The sequence below is a fragment of the Carcharodon carcharias genome, chromosome 21 (genome assembly GCF_017639515.1).
Source record: "Carcharodon carcharias isolate sCarCar2 chromosome 21, sCarCar2.pri, whole genome shotgun sequence".
Lineage (NCBI taxonomy): Eukaryota > Metazoa > Chordata > Chondrichthyes > Lamniformes > Lamnidae > Carcharodon > Carcharodon carcharias.
Genome location: NC_054487.1, coordinates 78,868,221 through 78,892,918, shown reverse-complemented (window position 1 = coordinate 78,892,918; position 24,698 = coordinate 78,868,221). Strand labels below are relative to the sequence as shown.

The following is a 24,698-nucleotide window of genomic DNA, read 5'->3' as shown; positions in this document are numbered from 1 at the left end:
CTACAGACACTCCTTGAGTGGAAACTTCATAAGTTTATTTACAATATACTCAGCCACAACTACATGTGTGCTTTCAACTCCAACTCTATCACTATACTGACTGCCAAGGTAGCCTATGCTACTCTCCTATTGGTTACTACAAATCATGTGATCTTCCTTAACAAGTATTATTCTTAAAGGTACATTACACACTAAATAAAACCATAACAGTACTGTTTGCTGAGGGGTAAATATTTGCCAGGATACCCTGCTCTTCTCCAAAGTAATGTCATGAGACCTTTTGCATTGACCTGTGGGGGTGAAATGGGGCACCCTGATAATGACTGACCCGCCAGTGGCACATTGATCAGACTTGTTGGACCTATCACTGACTCTGAGTCAGTACCCTAATGGGTAGATTGGCCAAGTAGCAGACAACCTTACCAGAGCAATGTGCCATTTTGGCTGCGTCATTGCCTGTACCTGACCTCTAAGTCATTGGGTCTTTCCAACCTGTTCCCAGTCCTTCTGGCATTTGATAAGTGTGATGTAATTGGACTTCTACCTGCCTACGCCGCTCCCTCCATGCCTGTTGCTATAATGGTCAGTGCCTGAAAGTTGACCCCTGCCTGAGTACCGCTGCACGATGGTGTCCTTGTGACTACAGTGGCAAGAATTGGGAGTGGACCAATCCCACAGCCCCAGTAGCGCAGAGTCCACTGGCAGTGCAACAAGACCAGCGCAGCGTTATTGAAGGTAGGCTATTTATGTTGTACTCGCTTCAAAGTTGCAAGTGAGGTCAGACCTGTGCACACCCACCTTTTCCAAATGAGATTCAGACTGACGTGATTCCCACTGGCTTAACGCAAAATTGGAAGGCAGCACCTGATTCTGGCGAGAAGCTTATTTAATGCTCCATTCGTGAGATGGTAATGAATGCAAATAGCATTCATGGCGCTGCTCAGCGGGATAACTGACCCGCCATTAACCCGCCATTGGAAGAATCGCTAACTATTTTTACGCAGGTGGGTTTCCGAATTTTGGTTCCCGCTCACCATGAAACCGGTCGCAGCAGAATGGGAAAATTCCATCCTAAAGTTCCTAATAAGTGATAGAAGGATACCTTACAATAGTGACTGCACTTCAAGAGTACTTCATTGACTATAAAAGGCTTCAGGACATCAGAAGAACAGGAAAGGAGCTGAACAAATGTAAATTAGGGAGATGACGGCATAGTGGTAATGTCACTGGACTAATAATCCAGAGGCCCAGGTTAACACCCAAGGGTACGTGGGTTCAAATTTAATAAAAATCTGGAAATGAAGGCTAGTTTCAGTAATGGCGGCCATGAAACCATCACTGATTGTTGTAAAAACCCATCTGGCTCACTAATGTTATTTTAGGGAAGGAAATCTGCCATTTTTACCTGGTCTGGCCTATATATATGACCCCAAACTCACAGAAATGTGGTTGACTCTTAACTGACCTCCAAAATGGCGCAGCAAGCCACTCAGATCAAGGACAATTAGGGATGGGCAACAAATGCTGGCCTTGCCAGTGACCCCCCACATCCCATGAAAATAATTAAAAAAAGGCTTTTTCTAATTATTTCCACTGCAACGGACAAAGACAAAGGTGGCCTAATAGAGAGGTTTTTTTTTTAAATTCTGAAATCTGTAAGAGTTTTTGTAGAGCGAACCGGGAAAGTTTGCATTCTCCATTTGGTCAGTGATGATGGGTCATCAATTATCACCCAACAATGAGGCGGGAGGTTAGAAGGAAGTTTTCCACACAGAGGGTTGTTGGAACATGGTGACTAGAAGTGACTGAGGCCATTGATCTTGACGCAAAATTGGATGAATATTCGAAGCAGAGATACACAGCAGTGAGATTAGTCAGGTTGCTCCAGAAAGAGTGCCACATACAATAGCGTCATGTGTTACTAACTTCTATGATTCTATGACAGTAGGCTTAGCTTAAGAAGGCACCAGTTATTCCAGTGCTGAGGACACAGAAAAGGGTAAATTTCAGTATAATTCCTACTTAAATTCGATCGATCGAATTCCAGCCCTCGTTGTTAAGATGATCTCAAGTTTTTAACCAGTCTAGTTACAGATGCTCCAACACTATTATAACGCGAAGTATGTCACCTTCTACTGCGTTGTATTGCAGAACGTACAGCGCAGGAACCAGCCACTCGGCCCAACTGGTGTGTGCCAGTGTCTATGAGCCTCCTCCCACTTTATTTCGTCTAGCCCTACCAACACAGCCTACTTTTTTCCCCTTCCTGTACTTGCCCAGTTTCATCTTTGTGGTAACTGGACATATAGTCACTCCCTCCTGCTAATCACGGGTCATGTGACACACTGTGGGTGTTCGGACCAGTGAGCTCTTAGCGTGGGCAATCTGCGGGGCGGGGCTTTTCTGATGAGAGATCTGATCGAGCGTGCAAGCACTGAAAACATCTCTGTAATAAAGTTCAACTGTTTCTTGATGAAACCTGTCTGCTCCATAGAGTCATCACAATCTCAACTGCTACAGCAACTCCTTATGGCAGCAATTTCCATTTTCCTGTCTCTTTTTGGATAAAAAGGTCTCTTGTGGATTCCTTATTGGATTTATAAGTGACTTTCTTCTAATTCTGTCCTCCAGTATTGGACAGTCCCACATGTCTTCTTCATGCCCAAAATTATGAAGGGACTTGACAAAGGCCTTTATTCGGTCACCTCTCTGCTTTCTCTTTTCGGTGTTTCCTGAGTGTTACAACCTCCCAATTGGGTACAGGAAAATGATTGAGAACTTTGCAGCTTGCACTGATTGGACAATTGCTGTAGCCTTTTTGACAAGAATTCCACTGCTCCTCTTCAAATAGCCCCATGGGATCATTAGCCTCTACCTATGAGGGGGCAGAATTTAATGTCTCATCCAAAAATCTGCACCTCCTCTGCAATGATGTGTCCGCCTAGATTTTGGGCGGAACTCAAACCTAATTGACTTTCTGACACAGAATGCAAGAGTGCTACCCATTGAGCCATGGCTGATATCTATTAGAGTCCAGGTATGAGCAAAGCTAAAGGCCACACAGGGATCTAGGGCTACAGTTGATCATTTATTTACAGTAATCACCTGTTTAATTTTCTACAGGATGAACATCGCCTGGCAACAAATAATGATCATGAGCAATAGCAACACTGTCAACATTCTGTGTGTACATCATTACCAAAGAAATTTTGAACACTAAAGATTTGGCGGTCATTGTAAGCTGTCTTGAGTGCAGCATTGTGATCTATCTTGAATGAACAATGGGACCTATAGGGCCAGGGAGCATCTTTGGTTAGTCATCCAAGGATGGGTTGATGAAAATTAAATTTATATTTTACAGATATTATAGTCTTCTTTGGAAAACAACCAAATTAACAGAATAGCGATATAAGATTGTAATATTTAGCTGACTATTGTAATCTATTAAAGTGGAGGTATTCAAACGAAAAATGTCCTAAAGCTCATGCTAGTAAGAAACCTTTGGAAAATATTGTCTAAAGATATATTTGGCTAATTGTTTTGAATTTGGATTAAAGGCCTCAGATACATCTTTAAATAAGGATATCTGTTTTCTTTCTGTTTAGAAATAGAAAAATGTTAGAAAGACACGAAGAACATCTAGTGTTGAAAACCCTCCAGGATTGCCCTTCTGGAATTAAACACTAATATCCCAGTGTAATAAACTTGGGGGTACTGGACAGATTTCTTGTTGGAAACAGTAAACTTTATTTACAGAGCGCCTGTTGAAGGCTAGAAAAGTCCACCCTTAAGATTACCCACACTTAGGGCTGATTCATCTGTACAGTTACAAGATCTCCATAACAATATGAAAGGTTTTACTTAACATTACCACATTCCTCCCCCTTTAATTTTGCTTTACCTCTCTTATTTACAAAAATATCTTAACCCATAACATATACAAATATATACAGTTCATGCAATTATAGATTTAGTCTTTGAGGTGGTTTTCTGATTCGGGTAGAGCGACAACTCTACGACTTGAGATTCTTCCACTGGATCAACTTGACAGGATTTCTAGCATCAGGGACATCCTTAGACAATGGCAGTTCAGAATTATTTACTTCAACAGAGACATCAGCTATGTCTATTCTTTGTCAATCTGGCGCCTCAGGGATCAAAAGTTCGACTTCAATTAGAGGCGGAGTAACTGGATTTGGAGTCTCTCTCTACTTCTGAGATGATCTACCTGTTTCCTAACAGTCCTGTTTTCCACTTCTACTTGATAAGATACAGGCCCTGTTTCAGAGATGATTGTACCAGTTGCAAAATTTCACACAAAGACTGTCTCTCCCACTGTAAATTCTCGAACTTTACTGTGAACGTCATGATTCACTTTCTTACTACTCTGGATTTTCTCCACCCTCTCCTCTAAGTTAGGAAATACGAGACTCAATCTTGTACGAAGGTGACATTTCATTAGCAATTCAGACGATGTTGAACCTGTAGTCATATGAGGAGTCATACGATAGTTGAAAAATCTTGAAATTCATGTTTCGAACATTCCCTCGGAGAGCTTCTTCATGCCTGTTTCAAAGGTTTGTACTGCTTTTTCTGGTAACCCATTGGATGAGGGATGATACAGTGCTGTTCTGACATGTTTAATCCCATTTAGGTTCATGAATCTCTGGAATTCCATACTAGTGAAAGCAGCACCATTATCTGACACAATAACTTCTGGTAGGCATGTACGTTGGCGCACAATGTAGGTGATCTCACTTCATACACATCCATCCACTTTGAATATGCAATGATCACTAAAAATATGGTACCTAAAAATGGATCTACATAGTCTGTATGTAGTCTAACCCAGGGTCAACCAGGCCACTCACACAGATGCAGTGGAGCTGAAACAGGCAACTTCTGCTGTTGCTGACATTGGAGACAGTGTTTAACCATTTTTTCCATCTCACTGTGGATAACTGGCCACCAGATGTAACTTTGTGTGAGCATCTTCATTTTCAAAATGCCTGGATGCGCACTATGAGGCTCTGATAATAGTGGTCCTCTTCCTTGTTCCCCACAACAAGATACCATTCTGACAACTTAGTTCAAATTTATGAACATTGAATGGTTTTGACTCTTCAGGGTCTTGGACATTTGACCATCCTTGCAATACCTGTTCTCAGACTCTTGATAAAATTGGATCCCGGTTTGTCCAATTATTTATCTGCTTCACAGAGACCAGTGAGGAATCCAGGAAATTAAAAGCAAGTACAACTTCTTGAGGTACTGGAGAATGTGTAATGCTATCTGGCAAAGGAAGACTGAGGGCATTTGCATTTGCTATATGCACGCCTGGACAGTGCATAAAAGTGTACTCATATGCCGACAAAGTTAAAGCGCATCTTTGAATTCTAGCAGGTTCTATCAGTCAGGTTGCTTTATCTTCACTAAATAAACCCAATGGCTTGTGATCTGACACTATGGTGAAATGCCAACTATGCAAATATTGATGGAGCTTCTTTACTCCAAATATGACAAATAAACCTTCTTTTTCAATTTGTGAATAACCCTCCTCGGCTACAGGGGAGGTTCTGGAGACATATCCTATTGGTCTTTCAGATCCATCCTCCATCTTGTGAGACAATACTGCTCCCACTCCATAGGGAGATGCATCATAAGTGAGTATTAATTTCTTTCATAGTGTACTAGCAGACATGACGAGTGTGAACGCTTCCTGACTTTTATGAAGGCTTCCTCCTGCTGTGCCTGCCAGGACCATCTGTAATTCCTCAATTATAAGTGTAAAGGGGGTAGTGCTATAGACAAATTAGGCAAGAAGCACCCCTAAAAAGGCCTTGAGCTCCATGACATTGATAGGAGAGGGTGCTTCCTTGATTGCTCTGACTTTCTCCTCTACTGTTTGCAACCCTTGGGCATCCACTCAATGATCCAACTATATGTGACTTCAGTCATTTGAAACCACTTTTTTTCCTCAAACATATGCTAGCCTCCAAAAATCTCTTCAGAACCTCTTCTAGGTGGGCCACATGTTCTGCTTCCATTGATTCTGTGATCAGGATGTTATCTAGGTACACTATAGCTCAGGGAGGCCCTTGTAATAGGCTTCCCATGGTTCTTTGGAATATCACACAGGCAGATGACACACCAAAAGGTAGGTATGTATATTGGTGCAGGCCCTTGTGCTTGTTTATGGTGACATACCCTATTGATGGGTTGTCCAGCGCTAGCTGTTGGTATGCATGGCTTAAGTCCAGTTTAGTGTAGGATCTTCCTTCTGCAAGTTTAGTGTATAGATCTTGAATCCTTGGAATTGGATATTTGTCTAATTTCACAGCCTTTTTCACAGTTAATTTGTAACCTCCGCAGATGTGAATGGTTTAAATCTGGTCTGAGGGCACTGCCTATTCCAAAGGCTGGACTGGCTGGGTTATTCCAAACTTCTCTAAGTGGCACAATTCTGCATCCACCTTCTCCTTTAGGGTGTAAGGCACAGGTCTGGCCTTAAAAAAAAACTGGGGTGTTGCTTCAGAATCCACTTATATCTTAGCCTGCAAGCCTTTTAATTTTTCCAACTCATCTCAGAATACTCTGTCGTACCTTTGTAACAAATCAGGAATTCCTCCTGTTCTGACTTTAAAAATTTCTGACCAATTGAGTTTAATTTCTTTCAACCAATCACGGCCCAGAAGGCTAGGCTCTTCACCTGTTACAACAATTACTGGCAGCTGGGCTGTCTGTTGCCCGTAGGATACATGTAGAGAAGTGATGCCTTTCACCTGTATTGCCTCTCCAGTATACATTTTTAGCTGAGCCTTGGTTTGCTCCAAGCTCAATGGCTGGGTACCTTCTCTAAGGTGTTTAAAGATGTTTTCTCCCACCACTGTGGTTGATGGTCCTGTGTCAACCTCCATGACTAGAGGTGTCAGAGATTAATCACACCAAAGGCATCATTTCGTACGTAGAAATCCCATTAATTACTTGTACACAAGGGAGACAATACAATGAGAGCTACTATACCGTCCCGTAACAGAATATATGCAGACTTGTTAAAAGCATTTTTACAGCCAATCAGTAAATTTTGCACAAACCTATCCGCTTATTTGCATAAGTTAACTGACCAATCTACGTTCCAGTAAATTTCCATTTCCCTCACAACTGATGTTTTCGTTACGCAGTTGCTTATCACAACCCTGATTACATTCGGCCTGGGAAAGAACAAAATGGAATGTCTCCATGCTCATCCTACAACTGTGGTCAAACAAGATGGTATTGTTCTCAAGGCTGTAGTATTTTTATCTTAGGCCTAGGCATACAATTCAACTTCTCATTAACCCTTCCAGCACCAATTGAGTTCCCTGCAGTTGCCTAGGCCACCACAGAGGCTTCCCATTTACTTGAAGGATAACGGTGATTGGTTCAGTTTTCCTGGCCTTAAGATTATATGGGGAATGGATATCAGTATCAGCAGCTTTTGGTTCATTTATATTGTGCACTTCATTCAAGTTGATCTGCTGTCCGAATGGCTGTCTTGATCTCGCCCTGCATTATTTTATAACATGCCCCTTTGTGTGACAGTAGTGGCATTCTGCCTCTTTAAATCTGCAGGTTTCCGATACATGATTACCCCACATCGGTAATACTAATTTCTGAATTACTGGTGAAAAGCTGCTTCCAGTATTTCTTTTTGTTTTTCTAGCGGAAGGGACTGTCGCGTCACATAGTCTCCCTGGTTTTCACGCCACCCCCAGCAACAGGTTCCTGCCCTAACTGAAGGGCAGTGCCATGTTGCACACACTGCAAAGCCTGCGAGTCTCTCTCAGCACTCTCCATTGCGCGCTTCAGATCTGTACTGCTACGAGTAAACAGTGCTGAATGACGTTGTCACGTATGCTGCAAACCAAACGATCTCGCCACATCGTTCAGAATATCTCCAAAGTCACAGTGCTCCATTAACTGTTTTAACTTTGTGATGTATGTTGCAATCGACTCACCCTTACTCGAGTTGAACTTGAATCTTTGCATGATCACTGATAGTTTAGGCCAAAACTGTGCCTTCACGAGGTCCACTAGCTCATTGAAGGATCTGGAATTTGGTGGGTTCGGCGCCATCAGACTAGGGATTAGGTTATAAGTTTTGCTCCCGCAGACAATCAGGAAAATTGCCTTCTGTTTCTCCTCCATTGTTATTTCATTCGCCACAAAGTAGAAACCTAGGCACTCTATGTACTGACTCCAATTTTCGATGGACGAGTCATACGGGTTAATTCAGCTGAAAAGTGGTATGACTGAAGATACTTTCCTTTAAAAATGGAAATACTCACATTCGCGAGACGAGGTGCAGCGTCTGAGCTACTTATCCTCATTGCCAATTGTAATAAACTTGGAGTGCAGGGCAGGCTTCTTGTTAGAAACAATAAACTTTATTTAGAGGTCCTGATGAAGCTACATGCTTGTACCAAAACCAAGGCTTGAAAACTCCGCCCCCAAGCTTACCCGCGCTTAGGGCTGATTCACCTGTACATTCACATGATCCCCTTAAGAGTATGAAAGGTTTTACTTATAATTACTACACCCAGACACTGCTTTGAGCAATCAGAAACATCATAGGGGCAATAAATAGTTATTTTTTTGTTCATTTGCTTTGAACCTGTTTATTAGAATGCTTAAAATATTGCAGAGAGCAAAAAGATTGTTGAACTGACAAGCCAAGGATTGTGCAATTTGGTAACAAAGAACCTGCTCATTTTCCAATTGTTGCAGGAGTGGGTTGTGCTGCGAGATTGCCATGTTAGGTGGCCAATAGCAGGAGTGTGAGATCATGTGATGAAACCTCCAGAAATGCATCCAAGCAGTGTTGGCAACCCCTGCCTCCACCCCAGTCTAAACCAGGCATGGACCATTTTTACACCTCCATCCCCCACCAGGATGGTCTGAGGGCCCTTAGCTTCTTCCTCGAACAGAGGCCCGAACAATCCCCATCCACCACTACTCTCCTCCGTCTGGCTGAACTTGTTCTCACGCTGAACAATTTCTCCTTCAACTCCTCTCACTTCCTCCAAATAAAAGGTGTGGCTATGGGTACCCGCATGGGCCCCAGCTATGCCTGTCTCTTTATGGGGTATGTGGAACATTCCTTGTTGCAGTCCTACTCCGGCCCCCTTCCACAACTCTTTCTCCGGTACATCGATGATTATTTCGGTGCTGCTTCATGCTCTCGTCAGGACTTGGAAAAATTTATTAATTTTGCTTCCAATCTCCACCCCTCCATCATTTTCACGTGGTCCATCTCTGACACTTCCCTTCCCTTCCTTGACCTCTCTGTCTCAATCTCTGGTGATAGACTGTCCACCAATATCCATTACAAACCCACCGACACCCACAGCTATCTCGACTACAGCTCCTCACACCCCACTTCCTGTAAGGACTCCATCCCATTCTCTCAGTTCCTTCGCCTCCGTCGCATCTGTTCCGATGATGCTACATTCAAAAACAGTTCCTCTGACATGTCCTCCTTCTTCCTTAACCGAGGTTTTCCACCCACGGTCGTTGACAGGGCCCTCAACCGTGTCCGGCCCATCTCCCGCGCATCTGCCCTCACTCCTTCTCCTCCCTCCCAGAAACATGATAGGGTCCCCCTTGTCCTCACTTATCACCCCACCAGCCTCCGCATTCAAAGGATCATCCTCCGCCATTTCCGCCAACTCCAGCATGATGCCACTACCAAACACATCTTCCCTTCACCCCCCTTATCGGCATTCCGTAGGGATCGCTCCCTCCGGGACACCCTGGTCCACTCCTCCATCACCCCCTACTCCTCAACCCCCTCCTATGGCACAACCCCTTGCCCACGCAAAAGATGCAACACCTGCCCCTTCACTTCCTCTCTCCTCACCGTCCAAGGACCCAAACACTCCTTTCAAGTGAAGCAGCATTTCACTTGCATTTCCCCCAACTTAGTCTACTGCATTCGTTGCTCCCAATGTGGTCTCCTCTACATTGGAGAGACCAAACGTAAACTGGGCGACCGCTTTGCAGAACACCTGCGGTCTGTCCGCAAGAATGACCCAAACCTCCCTGTCGCTTGCCATTTTAACACTCCACCCTGCTCTCTTGCCCACATGTCTGTCCTTGGCTTGCTGCATTGTTCCAGTGAAGCCCAACGCAAACTGGAGGAACAACACCTCATCTTCCGACTAGGGACTTTACAGCCTTCCGGACTGAATATTGAATTCAACAACTTTAGGTCGTGAGTCCCCTCCCCCATCCCCACCCCCTTTCTGTTTCCCCCTTCTCTTTTTTTTTTTTTCCCAATAAATTATAAAGATTTTCCTTTTCCCACCTATTTCCATTATATAAAATAAAAAAAAAAACCCACTAGAGCTATACCTTGAGTGCCCTACCATCCATTCTTAATTAGCACATTCGTTTAGATAATAACACCAACTTTATCTTTAACACCTATGTGTTCTATTGTACTATTGTTGTTGACATCTTTTGATGATCTGCTTCTATCACTGCTTGTTTGTCGCTACAACCACACCAACCCCCTCCACCTCTCTGTCTCTCTATCTCTCCGCCCCCCACACACACACCTTAAACCAGCTTATATTTCAGCTCTTTCCTGGACTCGAACTCAAGTTCTGTCGAAGGGTCATGAGGACTCGAAACGTCAACTCTTTTCTTCTCCGCCGATGCTGCCAGACCTGCTGAGTTTTTCCAGGTAATTCTGTTTTTGTTATGGACCATCTGGAGCTTGCTCTTAGGAATCCCATCCAAAGCTGGCCACGCCATAATCTGCTGGAGGATTGAACTTGTAGGGGAAACGTTAGTGAAAAGGTCTTTCTCTTAAGCATTGTTTGTCAATTTGTTCAGGGGGACGGGGGGAAAAGGTGCACTCAGGACATTCTAGTGAAGGAAGACTGGCGAAGGGAAATAATAGTAACTCCCTTTCCATATTGAAGCAGGCAGCTGTAGTAAGGATGCTGAATGGAATACAAATTCCAGTTAATTCATGAGAAGGCAACAGGCAGTAAAAAAAATAAGTCGCTTCCTTCCTAAATGCATCTTTTGAAGGCTGTTTCCAAATGGACCTTGCAAACCTGAAAGATTCTGCAAGCAGCATTTTACTAACCACTAATAAATGTGGTAAAGCTGATTTTAAAAAAGAAGGTACTGAAATCCTCTCATTGTTCTGGTCCTCATGCATTTCCTTTATTACTGGCACAGCATACAGAAAAAATACACTTCAAATATATTGTAACAACTTACATTATTGGGACAGACACCAAACTACAAACAATTGGGCTTCATGGTTTACAGAACTCCTTTCTACAGCAAAGTCAGGAGCACACTGAAACTACACTTGTTCTCATGTATTTGAAATAGTGCAACCTTTTACTGCCATGAAAATTGCAGAGAAGCATTTTGAAAAAGGAATAAAAGAGGTCTTTTAATTATCTGCAATTAACCCTTTGATGCAGAGAAGCATAATTGATTTGCATGGCATTTAAAAAGATAAACAAAAAATACTAAGTGTAGCTTCTTACATTTCATTGCATAACTTCTGCTTAAATTCTGAACAGAAATTCTAAGTTTCTTTAGTAATTGGAATAATTTGTACCTCAGTGTGAATTACAAAGACAGTAGCTGTGATTGTCTCAAATTATATAACATTTTTCATAAAGCACACCTATACAATTACAAAAATAGAGACACGATTAAAACCATTTTAGTATTGAATAATTTGATTTTCATCCTACAATTTAGAAAACAGCACAATTAAAGTCCTTCAAAATGTCAAGCCAAGATCATCTTGATCAGAACGTACGTGAGGCGCTGAAAATTAAACATATCCAATTATTCCATTCACTAAATTATAGAACCATCATTTAAGACCACTCATTATCGAAATGGATTTTCATTTCAATTGGGAATTAGGTTGTGGGAAGATTTCAAATCTGTAGTATATATGCAAGATGAAATTTCCCTGAACTCCCCAAACTGCAATAGTGATACAGTTCAAAATCACAGGGGGAGTTTTCTAAGGACATACATGCAGTTCATTATAAAATAGAAGCTCTCCGTCCAGAGACATTAACGGATGAAGACTGCCTGCTGAATGGAAGGTCCCATTGGAGGCATAGGGCATTTAAAAACCCACCCAACCCCCACTCACCCCCACCCCAACTCATCTATAAACACTTCCTGTTTTTTAATTGAACCAACCCAGTATCAAACAAAATAAACGATCAAAAGTTTCAGACAGAAGCAAACCACAAACATCCAAATCACATGAAACAAAGAAAATGTGCCAAATTAAAGAAGATTATTTCTCCTATCAACTATACACTCCAGTCCCTGCAATGCCCACTGGGCACGGAAGGATTTAACACTTCTAAAGCATTTAATGCAGTACCAAAAGACATGTCGATAGAATTGGTTAAAACCCTTTGGCACTCCAATTCAGGTCCAGCCTGAACAATTAGAATGGAAGTCCCTTCCCTCAGCCCAGTTCCTGGAGGGTGAAACGCCGGAGGACAAAACTATCATTAATTCAACACACAAGACAACACAAGTCTGGTTGAAGGAGGAACAGCGATATCCCACTGGTTGGGGAGAAGATGTACGTATGGGTGAACAGCTGATAATTTTCGACACTGGTGGAGTGTTTAGTCACGTGGTGAGACTGGAGAAGCTGGAAATGTTCTTCCTAGGGCAGAGGAGGTTCAGAAGAGATTTAATAGGAGGTGATCAAAATTATTAGGGGTTTTGATAAAGTTCCTCTGGCAGGAAGCTCACATATTGGAGGACACAGATCTGAGATAATTGGCAAAATAGCCAGAGGGGAGATGAGGAGTTTTTGTTTTAAAATATGCCACAAATTGTTATGGTTTGGAATGCACTGCTTGGAAGGGTGATGGCAGCAGATTCATGAGTGACATTAAAAAGGGAATTGGATATATGCTTGAAAAGGCAAAACATACTTGGAAAGTACATTCACAAAATATACTTGAAAATGTAAAATTTCCCTCAAAGAGCAAGGGAGTGGGCCTAATTTGTTCAGAGAGCTGTACAGTAAGCCAAATGGCCTCCTCCTCGTGCTGAACAATTCCACGAAATTGCAACCAGTCAGATTTTAGGTCTGGAGGTTTACATCTGCTATTCCTCAAAGCATTTCTTTGGAAGATAGATATTAATGCTACTGTTATATTGTAAAATTTACTTCAGATGAGTAACACTGTAAACAAAAAATTTTGTAACATAACATGACCAGTGAGCTCAAGTGTATTTCTGAAGGAATACTGCGCGTGTCATGAAGCTTGGCACGAAAGGGATAATTCACTTTGCAATAAATAGTAACAAGCTAACTATTAAGTGTTGACCAATTTGTTTTAACGTTCCATTTGATATGCTGGACTTCTCAAAGGGAAAAAATTCAGCTGAGAGAAAAATTGTTTGAGGCTATGTAGAAAAAAAGGCAAGTAGGATGCAAGCACACTCATGCCAAATGGCAGTTTACACACTTTATACTGAATAAGGAGCCATGATAGAAAATCTGTGAGATATTTCCCAACAATCAGGCACAGAATGACCAAACACAAAGTCTCACACTGACTAATGCCATTTTGTTAATGGGTTTTATGCCAGTCCTCCATCTGTGACCCTAACTTACTGTGTATCCCGTCACCCTCCCAGCAAGCCTCACTTAGTGGCACAGCTTTTAATGTCTGGATCCTCCCCTCCCCAACCATCTTCACCTTATGACTTCCCTGTTCACTTGGATTATGTTTTCAATCAACTTTCCCAATAGTGTTCAGTCTATCGTCTTGGATGCCAATTGTTCTTTTATGCATTTGCTTCAGGAACTTAAAGAGCATTTTTTTTTCCCTTTATTCTTGCAAGGGATGTGGGCATCACTGGCAAGACCAGTATTTATTGCCCATCCCTAATTACCCATGACTGAGTGACCTTCAGAGGACATTTAAGAGTCACCCACATTGCTGTGGATCTGGAGTCACATGTAGGCCAGACCGGGTAAGGACGGCAGATTATCTTCCCTAAAGGGACATTAGTGAACGAGATGGATTTTTAATAACAATCGATGATAGTAATGGCAACCAAGAAACTGAGACTCGCTTTCAATTTCAGATTATTAATTTGAATTGAAGTTCCACCACCTACCATGATGTCCTCAGAGCATTGGCCTGGGTCTCTGAATTACTAGTCAGTGATATTACCACTAGACCACCATCCCCCTACGTACATATAAAAAAGCCTATGACTTATGCAACAAATCTAGCCAACAATGTCATACAAAACTTACATTTACGTAACAGGAATGACTCCACCGGTGCTGTCTAACTAGAAGTTGGCAAAGATGTCGTTATGAGGGATTTGCCAACATTGCACTTACTCATGTGACTAGCACACTTCAGAGTCAATATTGAAAGTGGATGTCGTGCGTGAACTGTCCTCAAGTCAGTCTCTATATACACTGTGTTTATATAATTAGTTCTCCACCAAAGCACACCTGCTATCTGTACATATTAAGTGACCTCAATTCTTCACACTAACATGGATGACCCTGCTCTATGAGTAAGTCCAGCACAGTGGGAGGGGATCTCTGTCCTGGGTCAAGTGAGCCCAGGACACTTTTGCTTCCAAATCCCTCTCTTGAAAAGATGATTTATCAGACAGCCTTTGCCTGTGACTCAGCCCAACAAAGGTTAAGGGCTGTGAGCACTTCCATTCCCACCAGGAGGACATGCAAATACATAGACCTGGGCAACGGGACAAACCAACCCATTACCCAAGCAGCCCAAACCACAGAGATTTTGGTAGCAACTTTCCACCCTTACAGTGGAAGAAGACAGAAAAATTTAGCTGATCATGCACTCAAGCAATGTTCAACCGTAGCTTGCCACAACAGCCACTGAAAGCCCAGATACAATAAAAGACTTACAAAACAATCAAAGCAAAAAGTTCTGAACTGTTTTTGTTGGACCGATGAACTTGAATCGGTTAGAAAAACGCTTCAGCATTTTCATTTAATCTGAGCCTGCCCTTCAATGTAGGAGTGTTTGGATGGGCTGCCGCAGATCTGATCTGACCAGAGCAAGGCTTCATGCTGCAGTGGCGTCCTCCGAGGGTAGAACGTGTTGTGCAGATTGTAGTTCAAGATGCAGCTCAAGGTCGCCATGTAAATATCAGCAAAGCGCGAGAGACGTCGCGAGAAATAGGTGGGGTTGTGATGGGTTCGGAAAATGCTCCCAAACTGTGGGTTAAAGATGGTCTTGGTCAGTTCCCTGGAATATCAAAGTAAAAGGGGTCATCAGTATACGGAACACAAATTAATGGATTTCTCGACCAGGAAGCCCCGCGGGATAGAAACTGCCTTTGACCTGACGCCACCTATGGTAAAAGAAGCTTCCTTCACCATCGGAAATGCATGGTCCAATCTTCCTTATTCATATTATTACCACCTCTCCCGAGTAAGAAGGTTCAAGTTCCACTCCAGAGACTTGAGCACAAGGTCAAGGCTGACACTCCCAGTGTCAGTACTGAGTGCTGCACAGTCTTTCAGATCAGGCATTAAACTGAAGCCCCAACTGCCCTTTCAGTTAGACAGGAAGGATACCATGGTGCTATTTCGAAGAAGAGCAAGGTCAACCTCCTCAGAGGCCTGGCCAATATTTATCCCTCAGCCAACATCATTAAAATTGATCATCTGGTCATTTCTTTCATTGCTACAATCAAACTGGCTGGCCTGGTTTCTAGTGAGTGACAGTGCGAGAGCACATGTTGGTGAGGAGAAGAAATGAAGAAAGGATCACACTAAGTTGTGAGGTGCCTCACAGCCAAAGAGTCTGGTGACATTCTCACATGGCCTCACGTGGGGTACGGTAACATAGTGGTTATGTTATATGGCTAATGATCCGAAAATCCCACCAAAGCAACTGAGGGATTTAAATTCAATTTTTTTTTTAAAATCTGGAGTTAAAGAGCTAGTATCAGCAATGATGACTACAAAACTAATGGACTGCCTAAAAAACCCATCTGGTTCACTAATGTCTTTTAGGGAAGGAAATCTGCCGTCCTTAGCTGATCCGGCCTGTATGTGACTCCAGAGCCACATCAATGGGGTTGACTATTAACTGCCCTCTGAAATGGCCAAGCCACTCAGCTGTATTCAAGTAGGTCACTCGCCACCACCTTCTCAGAGGTGATCAGGGATGGGCAATATATGTTGGCCTTACCAGTGATGCCAACAGCCTGTGAATGAAAAGAATGTCACAATTGGCCGCTTAGGTAGCCACATAGGGCTGACTATGCCCATGGATCCACATTCTCTGCAACTGGCATCATCTTCAGGGCAGGATAGGAGAAAAAAATATTGGGAATGATATTATAACATTGAGATTTCTATATCTAATCTCTTTCACAAAAGGTTTCCAACTGATTTACATGCAGTTAAGTAAATAGTGAGGGCCATAAATGAACATGTTCGTGGCAGTATTATAATCACCTCAACCAGAGTGTGAATGATGGTTGTACATAGTCACATGTATGGTGGTTATTACACACTCACCTTAACTCGTTTCTCTCTTTGATCCATTCTTGTAGCACCATCCGGGACTCTGCGTCTTCATAAATCTAAAACAATCAAAAATAAAAAAGGCACCAGTTCACCAAATGTCAACAAGGCATATGGAAATGCGCGCTTCCAAAACAAAATCACAACTGTTTAAACATTGGGGTCAATCGTCACACCCCCATATGATGGAGACAAGTTTTAAGTTTCATTTCAGTGAAAAAGTTAGTGAGGTGATCTCTTAGACATCATAAACGAGATCAGAAACTAGAAGGCCTCTATCAATAATCCTACAATTGCACATTACCTCAAGATGAAAAACTTATACTGGTGAAAGGTTGAAGAAAATCTGATGGACGTAGTATGGCTTCTTATGGCATGAACTATTGGACTGGTGTTCACACCTTTTAGCAAATAATGCTTTTGCCCTGTGTTACCATCTCAGAAACTGGGGGGAGGTTAAGGGTCAATGGGATGCCATTTTTGTGAAGTTAACAGAGGCAACATTATTTCCAAGGGCCCAGCACTAAGGTTATTTCAACACGGCGCCAAACAGAATTTCACCCAGTGACCTCTAATGATGTTGAACACACTCAGCAACAAAAGGCCAGTGGAAGGAGATACACAATTCATTTGCATCCATCAATTTAGATAACATCACAATTAAAATTCCTTGAAAATGTCGTCAGTTCACACTGACCATGATCAAAATGCATCTGTCATCTGAAGGACAAAATACTGATAATGCAGAATTGTTCTAGATTATAGAACTAGCCAACACACTACTCTTTGTCAAAACTGATTTTCAATTCAATTGGATTCAAGCTTGGAGGCCTAATTTCAGATTGGCAGACAACCAGGCCTGAGCTTCCCAAGCTGCACCTGCATCAGCCTGAGCGAATAATAGACGTGAAACCGAATCCAAAATCTATTGTGTAGACATCCAAGAACAAACATGCTACTGCCTCTCATTTACCTTTTTTATTAATTTATTCTTTCATGGGATGTGGGCATTGCTGGCAGCATTTGTTGCCCATCCCTAATTACCTTTACAATGAGTGTCCAGCTAGGCCATTGCAGAGGGTATTTAGAGTCAACCACATTGCTGTGGATCTGGAGTCACATGTAGGCTAGACCAGGTAAGGAAGGGTAATTTCCTTCCCTAAAGGACATTAGTGAACCAGATGGGTTTTTACAACAATTGAAGATACTTGTCATGGTCACCATTATAGTCCAGATTTAATAACTGAATTTAAATTCCACCAACTGCCATAGTGGGATTTGAACCTGTGTCCCCAGAGCATTAACCTGGGTCTCTGGGTTACTAGTCCTGTGGCATTACCACTATGCCACCATCTCCCCGCTTTTCACCACTGATCACCTGATCTTCATAAATTCAGCATTGTAAAGCCTTACCTGCATGCGTTCAAGTAGCCCAGTGAGACCCTGCAGCCACACAACCACCTGACTGTACTGCTCTGTATTCATGGTTTTAATCTCTGACCGTAGCTCTGGAATAATCGCACCTGTCCTCCAACCATGCTTCAGAGTCAGATCCTTTTGTGACAGAAAGGACATCGGTTAGTTAAGCTTAGCCAAGTCATAGTTACAGAAGTACAAACAAGATGCCTTTCCTCTGTTCTGGGGTGGGGGCAGAAGACTTTTACTGCAAATACAGCAGAGAGCACTTTAATCTTTATGTGAGCACACAAAATAAATTTCAGCAACAGTAGAACTCTGATTAATAAGCATTTCAAATGAACTCAGAATATTTGATTTTGGGAATAAAACCATTTGCCAGCATAGAAAGCATAAGAGGGCGAGGCACAATCTCAACGTGCTTAACACCGACCATTATACCAACTAAGTGTTCCTGCCTCTCTCCGCTCGTCTCGTTACCCCCACCCCCCTGGCAAAAAAATTATCTGAGCCCAGAAGCATGTGACAAAGGAGTTAAAATGCACATCAAAATAAACACCGCTATATTTTGTATAATGCAGAGTTACTTTCATTTAATCAACTTAACGGTAGCACGTTTGCACTTACAGCTAGATCACTGTAAATGTGATCCCCGAAATAAAGCACTTTCGAGCCAGTCCAGCCAGTGAGCTTTAAAAATTCATACAGGTTGCCCTGGGATGAAAACAAATTACAAGATTAAAATGCAATTCGGACTAAGGATTGAGGATCACCACCACCCCACCCCCCAAAAAGAAATTGCCTCGTTAGAAATAAATATGTAAACCCTGACACGCAGATGCAATGCATGAATTTAAGAGTCAACCACATTGCTGTAGGTCTGGGGTCACATGTAGGCCAGACCAGGTATGGACAGCAGATTTCCTTCCCTAAAAAGGACCTTAGTGAACCACATGGGTTTTTAATGACAAAAGGCAATGGTTTCATGGCTGCCATGAGACTTTTAAGCCCATATTTTTTATTGAATTCAGATCTACCATGGTGGGATTTGAACCCCCAGAATATTACCCTGGGTCTCTGGAATACTAGTCAGTGACAATGCCACTATGCCACCACCTCCCCCTGCAGTAAAAGAGCCATTTTATTAGTATAGTGTAGAGAGGTGGATCCCATTCTTTTAATTAAAGGACATATTAATGTAAGAAGAATTGTGTTCATTTCGTACTAAGTTTTATACTCGCTTACTTTAAATATCGCAATGTACAAAAATAAGGTGAAAATCAGAGAGAGATATCAGACCATTTTTTTTACAAGCAATTAGAGATTATAAATCTTTCTAAAATGAAATACAACCTACATTTCTTAAGTTACTTAATTTAAGTTGTCTGATTATTCAAACATTTTTTAAATTCCCACCTTGCTACATTATTAACTTTGCTTAACTCAGATTATTGGATAATTATATTTAGCACAAAAACATTGAAATAGCAGGAGGAAACCATATTGAAACATTGGTGAAAAAGAGACTTGCTGCCGACATTTTTCATCTTGCCCTCATCAGGTCAGACGCAAGAATACCAAATTTCAAAGAGAATAACAATTTATAATGCCTGAGATGGGACTGCTGATCGGTTGGCAAGTCAATTCTGATTGGTCGAGATGTTGCCATGGAGAATGCACCTGAGAACTATTCTCCCTGACACTTAAAAGGAGCAATTCCTGGGCATATTCCTTTTATCTGCATAGGACAGGCCCCTGCATATGAATATACGTAGCTTCTGGCATGCGTGAGTAAGCCACATTGCGAACCTGACTGATAATCTTAAATTGGTTGTTAATGCAATTCTTAGCACATTCTGGATTGTTCAGCAAGTGCTGTCCAATTGTGGAATCATACCTAATGTTCCAAGTTTCACAAGCAGGGGCTAGCTGAGTACAATTGGTACTCTGCCTATTGCAAACAGCTGAGGAGACATGATGTTTGATATGGTCCACCAGCTGTTGGGATGTATAGCCTACGTATCAGGCATCGCACCGGCACTGAAATTCATATACCGCATTACTCACATATGGAGTAGACCGACCGTCATTTTGGCTTGATGGCAGCATCTGGTTAGTGAAGAATACCACTTGCATTGCTACTGTTGCTGCCAACGGAAACATTTGGCCAGAATTTTCCAGCCCACCCCCCCAAGGTTTCTCTGCGGCAGGGCCGATGAGCCATTGAAATCTCCTGTTATGGCACAGAAGATGTTAAATGCTGAGCTGCTCAAATCCTAGAGGGAAACTTGAAAGAGCCACCGCAACTGTTTTTGCAATTTGCCTTGAATTCAGTAGTAATAAGTCTACTGAGTCTTAGAGGTTTTTTACAAAACTAAATTAAACATTTATTAATAAAAGAAATGATTTTAAGCACATACATAGGTCTACAAATTACTACTATAATAACTCCTAGCTCCCCTAATTAATCCAATTCCCATTTAGACAGTAAAACAACAAATTTCAACAGACCCAGGCAAAGCACACAATATCCTAGACAGTGATATTTAAAATGAATTCTCTTAACTTCGGTTGCTGGAGACAGCAGCTTGGTACGTAGAGGCTGGAGGCTTTTTACACTTGTTAGACGTTGGAATTCCTTCTTTCCTTACACATAACCTTGGCTCCTTTATACATGTTTCTCCCTCGTTAATGCAAATCACATTGTTCCAATATGTCTTGGAAACTTTACTTTTTCCATAATGTAAATCCTTCATAGTACTCATATTATCAGTAATCTTTGGGAAAAATAAACACACTGGGTAGGATTCTCCCCCTGTCGGGGACAAAGTTGGAATGCGGGCGCACACAGGCACGCCTCTGATCGGTGCCCCCAATTGGGGACACGGCGCCATTTTACATGGGCAGGCCAATTAAGGCCGGCCCAGTGTGACGTCCGCACTAAAGTGCTATGCGCTCTCTGTGCGGGTGGGGGTTAATCCCTAAACCTGAGTGCGCGCTCTTTCACGCATACACATGAAAGAGCGCAATCATCTCCCTGAGGCTAAGTGCTGTCTCAGGGAGATCATCTCTACAATAAAAAATATTAAAAACAGAAAAAAAAAATTCCCTGACATGTCCCCTTATGTGACACTGTCACATGAGTTGGGACACGTCCATAACTTTTGTGAAAACTTTAATTAAATTTTTAAAAACCAACATGAACCCTCATCCCGCCCGTGGATGAGGTTTCATGCTTTTTCCAATTCCCGCCTGGGTTCCTGGCCTGCCCGCCGACCTTAAGCTTGGACGGGCAGGTCCATTAATTAGTTAAATGACTGTCAATGGCCTCAATTGGCCATTGACAGGTTGGCGGACCCACAGCTGATTTTGCTGTGCCCCCGCCTAACTGGAAATTTAAATGGGGCACGGTGATGTCAGGAGTTCCGCGCAACATCAACGCACGTCATTTTATGCGCCGGCGAGTGGGCCCCACCCCCCCAACCCCGTTCGCTGATGTGAAAATCCTGCCCACTGTTTGGCTTAGCCTCTGTTGGCTCGGTGTAACCCCTTACCATCTCTTTGAAATTCACAATTCTGGTTGACCTATAAATGCAAATGTTCTTCACACCTAACATTCTAAAACTTCAGCTATGTTTACGTATTTAGCATTTCAAACCTAGTTTCCCTTCTGATACATCAAAGCATCCAGACCAGCAGTCTGTAATTCAATTAAAACTCACACACAAATACCTACACACAGAGAAATTAATTCAAGCCCCACTATTAACCTACCTTTGCAATAAATTACAATAATACTATGAAAATTACAATATTTTCATGACATCTCCATTCACATCAGCGGGACCAAAAGATCCCACCAGTGTGAGGGGTTGGAAAATTCCGGCCATTTATCTCTACTGTCACCTCTTCCATCTAAAAATAAATCTACAGAAAGGCTGCACTGATACTAGTTATACTGTGAATTGGGGTAGTTCGCACAGTCAAATACTTAACAGAATTTCTACAGCATACTGTTTGATTTTGAAACAGATTAAGTGGCTTTGTTATCAATTTTGACATACAAAGCAGAGATTCCAATTATTTGAGAGATTAAAAACAAAAGAATGAGATGATTTTTCACTAACATCAACTCATTTTTAAATGTTAAGACATGTTTAGAATTCATCTGATCACATTTTATGATAAATCAGACACTCAGCCTTAGAAACCATAAACATTTATGAAACTAATGGGTCTAGCACAGGTAAAAAATTAAAGACAAAATGAGGGGATTTACCTGTTTGTAGATCTGACCTTTCTCCAATTTGCTGATTTTGTCCCAGTGCAATTTATCTCTCTGATTTACTCTCCTGAATGGCCTGCAGAAAAATAATAGAACTTTTAAGAAAAATTTTTGAACTTTACTAAAGTGCATATTTTGCTCCCACCCACTAAAACACGACAATGAGCCTGTTCCTGTTCAATCCTATTGCACTTACCTTCGGTTATCATTGAAGAATGCTGGTTTCTCAGCCTGTACAATGATGATGTCAAATAGGTCACGCCAATCCTTGCCAACCATGTACTGCATTCCTTTGTCACTATATCAAAGGGAACATGAGCACTATAACTTTATCAAAATCATGTCGCAATTCAGATTTTAATTACTGCCAGCACAGTAATCAATTTTGTCCCATTTAGGCATTTCTCTATTTGTAGTGCAGATCACCATTTTCATACAATAATGGAATCTGGAAAGTTACTTACACAAAGCTAAATGGGCTGTTTGTAATAAGGAAAAGTTTCTTGCCATTGTCAATCAATCTTTCCAACACAGCACTTGTTTTCTCCTCATGAGATATGTATTTTTCTGATGTGAAAGAAAGGTACCAGTGAGTTTATTTTTTTACATACTAGTACATTTGACTTTGCATAGTGCTTTCAACAACACATTAAAATGCAAAACGATTCACAAGTCAAATCCAGACGGAAGAGCTGGAAGCAAGGTTGCTTTTAATTGCAAAGATCACAAGGGAAAACATATTGGGCTGTCTAAACAGACTCTCTATCGGGCAAGATTCAAGTTGACTCAGTACACAAGTTTGTCTCACCGAAGTGCAGTTAGACTGCCAGTGGTGTTGATTACCAATGGGCAGGTGTTCCAATGATGCTTCCAATCCTAGCCAATGGGAAGGTGGGGCAGGGTGATTTTACAAGTCTGAGCTGTCAGAAATCAGCCTTGCTAGGAGCAGCACAAATCAGACATTCGGGCACAGAAAGCCCACACTTTCCCAATCGTCCCTTCTTAGTACGCAACTTGAGCTTTGTGCCTTTTTTGAATTAAACAAAGGTGTGGGGGACAATAGCTCTCTAGTAATACCTCAGCCAGAGTCAAGTTGCCAACCAATCAGTAGCCTTTTCTCATACAGTATAAATTGTTGCTCCTCTGAAATTTGATATTCTTGCATCTGTCCTGGCGAGTACAAGACAAAAAGCTTCAACAGCAATACTTTTCCAAACATTTAATTATAATGGTCAGAAAATCAGAATGTGGAGGTGTGCAGGGGGAGTGGGGGTGGGGCGGGGAGGGAGCAATCAGCGGATACTTGAATTTGTGAGTTGTACTTTATATGGAGGACAGGGAAGGCTTCTCACCCAGCAGGAGAGACCCATGCTTTCACCCTACCCCAGGCCAGGTAAGAATGACAGGTTTCCTTCCCTGAAGGACATTGATGAATCAGGTGGGTTTTTACGATAATCCAGTAGTAATCATTATTAAAGAGACTAGTTTATTATTCCAGATTTATTCACTGAATTTAAATTCCCCTAGCTGCCATTGTGGGATTTGAACTTGTGTCTCCAGAGCATTTGCCCAGACCTCTGGGTTACTAATCCTTTAACATTATCACTATGCTATCAGTCTGTCATGAAAATATTGTCATGATTTGAACAACACAATTGATTAAATACATACCAATGTCTTGTTCAACTGCTCCATACAATATTCCTTTCACATGGACATCTCGGATCACCTCCTGTTAATTATGAATTGAGAAGCATATGAATCTTCATCACAATTGCTATTAAAAACAAATATAGTCGTTTGGTAGTACAGAACTTGAGTCTTGCTGAAAGAAAGATTTTTTTGTTGAAGCTTTTCGTCTTGCACTCATCAGGACAATTCGCAAGAATACTAAATGTAAAAAGGACAACAATTTGTACTATATGAGCAACCAATCAGCAGTCTCTCCTCAGTCAACTTGCTAACCAATCAGCACTCTCTCCTCAATCAACTCGCTAACCAATCAGCACTCTCTCCTCAATCAACTTGCTAACCAATCAGCACTCTCTCCTCAATCAACTCGCTAACCAATCAGCACTCTCTCCTCAATCAACTCGCTAACCAATCAGCACTCTCTCCTCAATCAACTCGCTAACCAATCAGCACTCTCTCCTCAATCAACTTGCTAACCAATCAGCACTCTCTCCTCAATCAACTTGCTAACCAATCAGCACTCTCTTCTCAATCAACTTGCTAACCAATCAGCACTCTCTTCTCAATCAACTTGCTAACCAATCAGCACTCTCTTCTCAATCAACTTGCTAACCAATCAGCACTCTCTCCTCAATCAACTTGCTAACCAATCAGCACCCTCTTCTCATATAGAACAAATTGTTGTCCCTTTCACATTTGGTATTC

General features: G+C 41.9%; 2 protein-coding genes across 5 annotated transcripts in view; one reads left to right on the top strand and one right to left on the bottom strand.

The window, feature by feature from the left end:
- The window catches only part of stab2 (stabilin 2), a 178,070-nt gene extending 174,493 nt beyond the window's left edge, over window positions 1–3,577 (top strand). For all 4 annotated transcript variants that reach the window (XM_041215939.1, XM_041215940.1, XM_041215938.1 and 1 more), the window contains one exon: window positions 3,124–3,577. In XM_041215939.1, the coding sequence (XP_041071873.1) occupies window positions 3,124–3,165 (42 nt within the window). In that variant the 3' untranslated portion in view covers window positions 3,166–3,577. The remainder of the gene's footprint in view (window positions 1–3,123) is intronic.
- A 7,618-nt stretch (window positions 3,578–11,195) lies between these two features.
- The window catches only part of nt5dc3 (5'-nucleotidase domain containing 3), a 35,639-nt gene continuing 22,136 nt past the window's right edge, over window positions 11,196–24,698 (bottom strand). The window contains exons 7-14 of the mRNA XM_041216182.1: window positions 23,973–24,033; window positions 22,766–22,868; window positions 22,498–22,599; window positions 22,296–22,377; window positions 18,644–18,730; window positions 18,014–18,154; window positions 16,595–16,659; window positions 11,196–15,311 (exon numbers count right to left, since the gene is read on the bottom strand). Of these exons, the coding sequence (XP_041072116.1) occupies window positions 15,050–15,311; window positions 16,595–16,659; window positions 18,014–18,154; window positions 18,644–18,730; window positions 22,296–22,377; window positions 22,498–22,599; window positions 22,766–22,868; window positions 23,973–24,033 (903 nt within the window). The 3' untranslated portion in view covers window positions 11,196–15,049. The remainder of the gene's footprint in view (window positions 15,312–16,594; window positions 16,660–18,013; window positions 18,155–18,643; window positions 18,731–22,295; window positions 22,378–22,497; window positions 22,600–22,765; window positions 22,869–23,972; window positions 24,034–24,698) is intronic.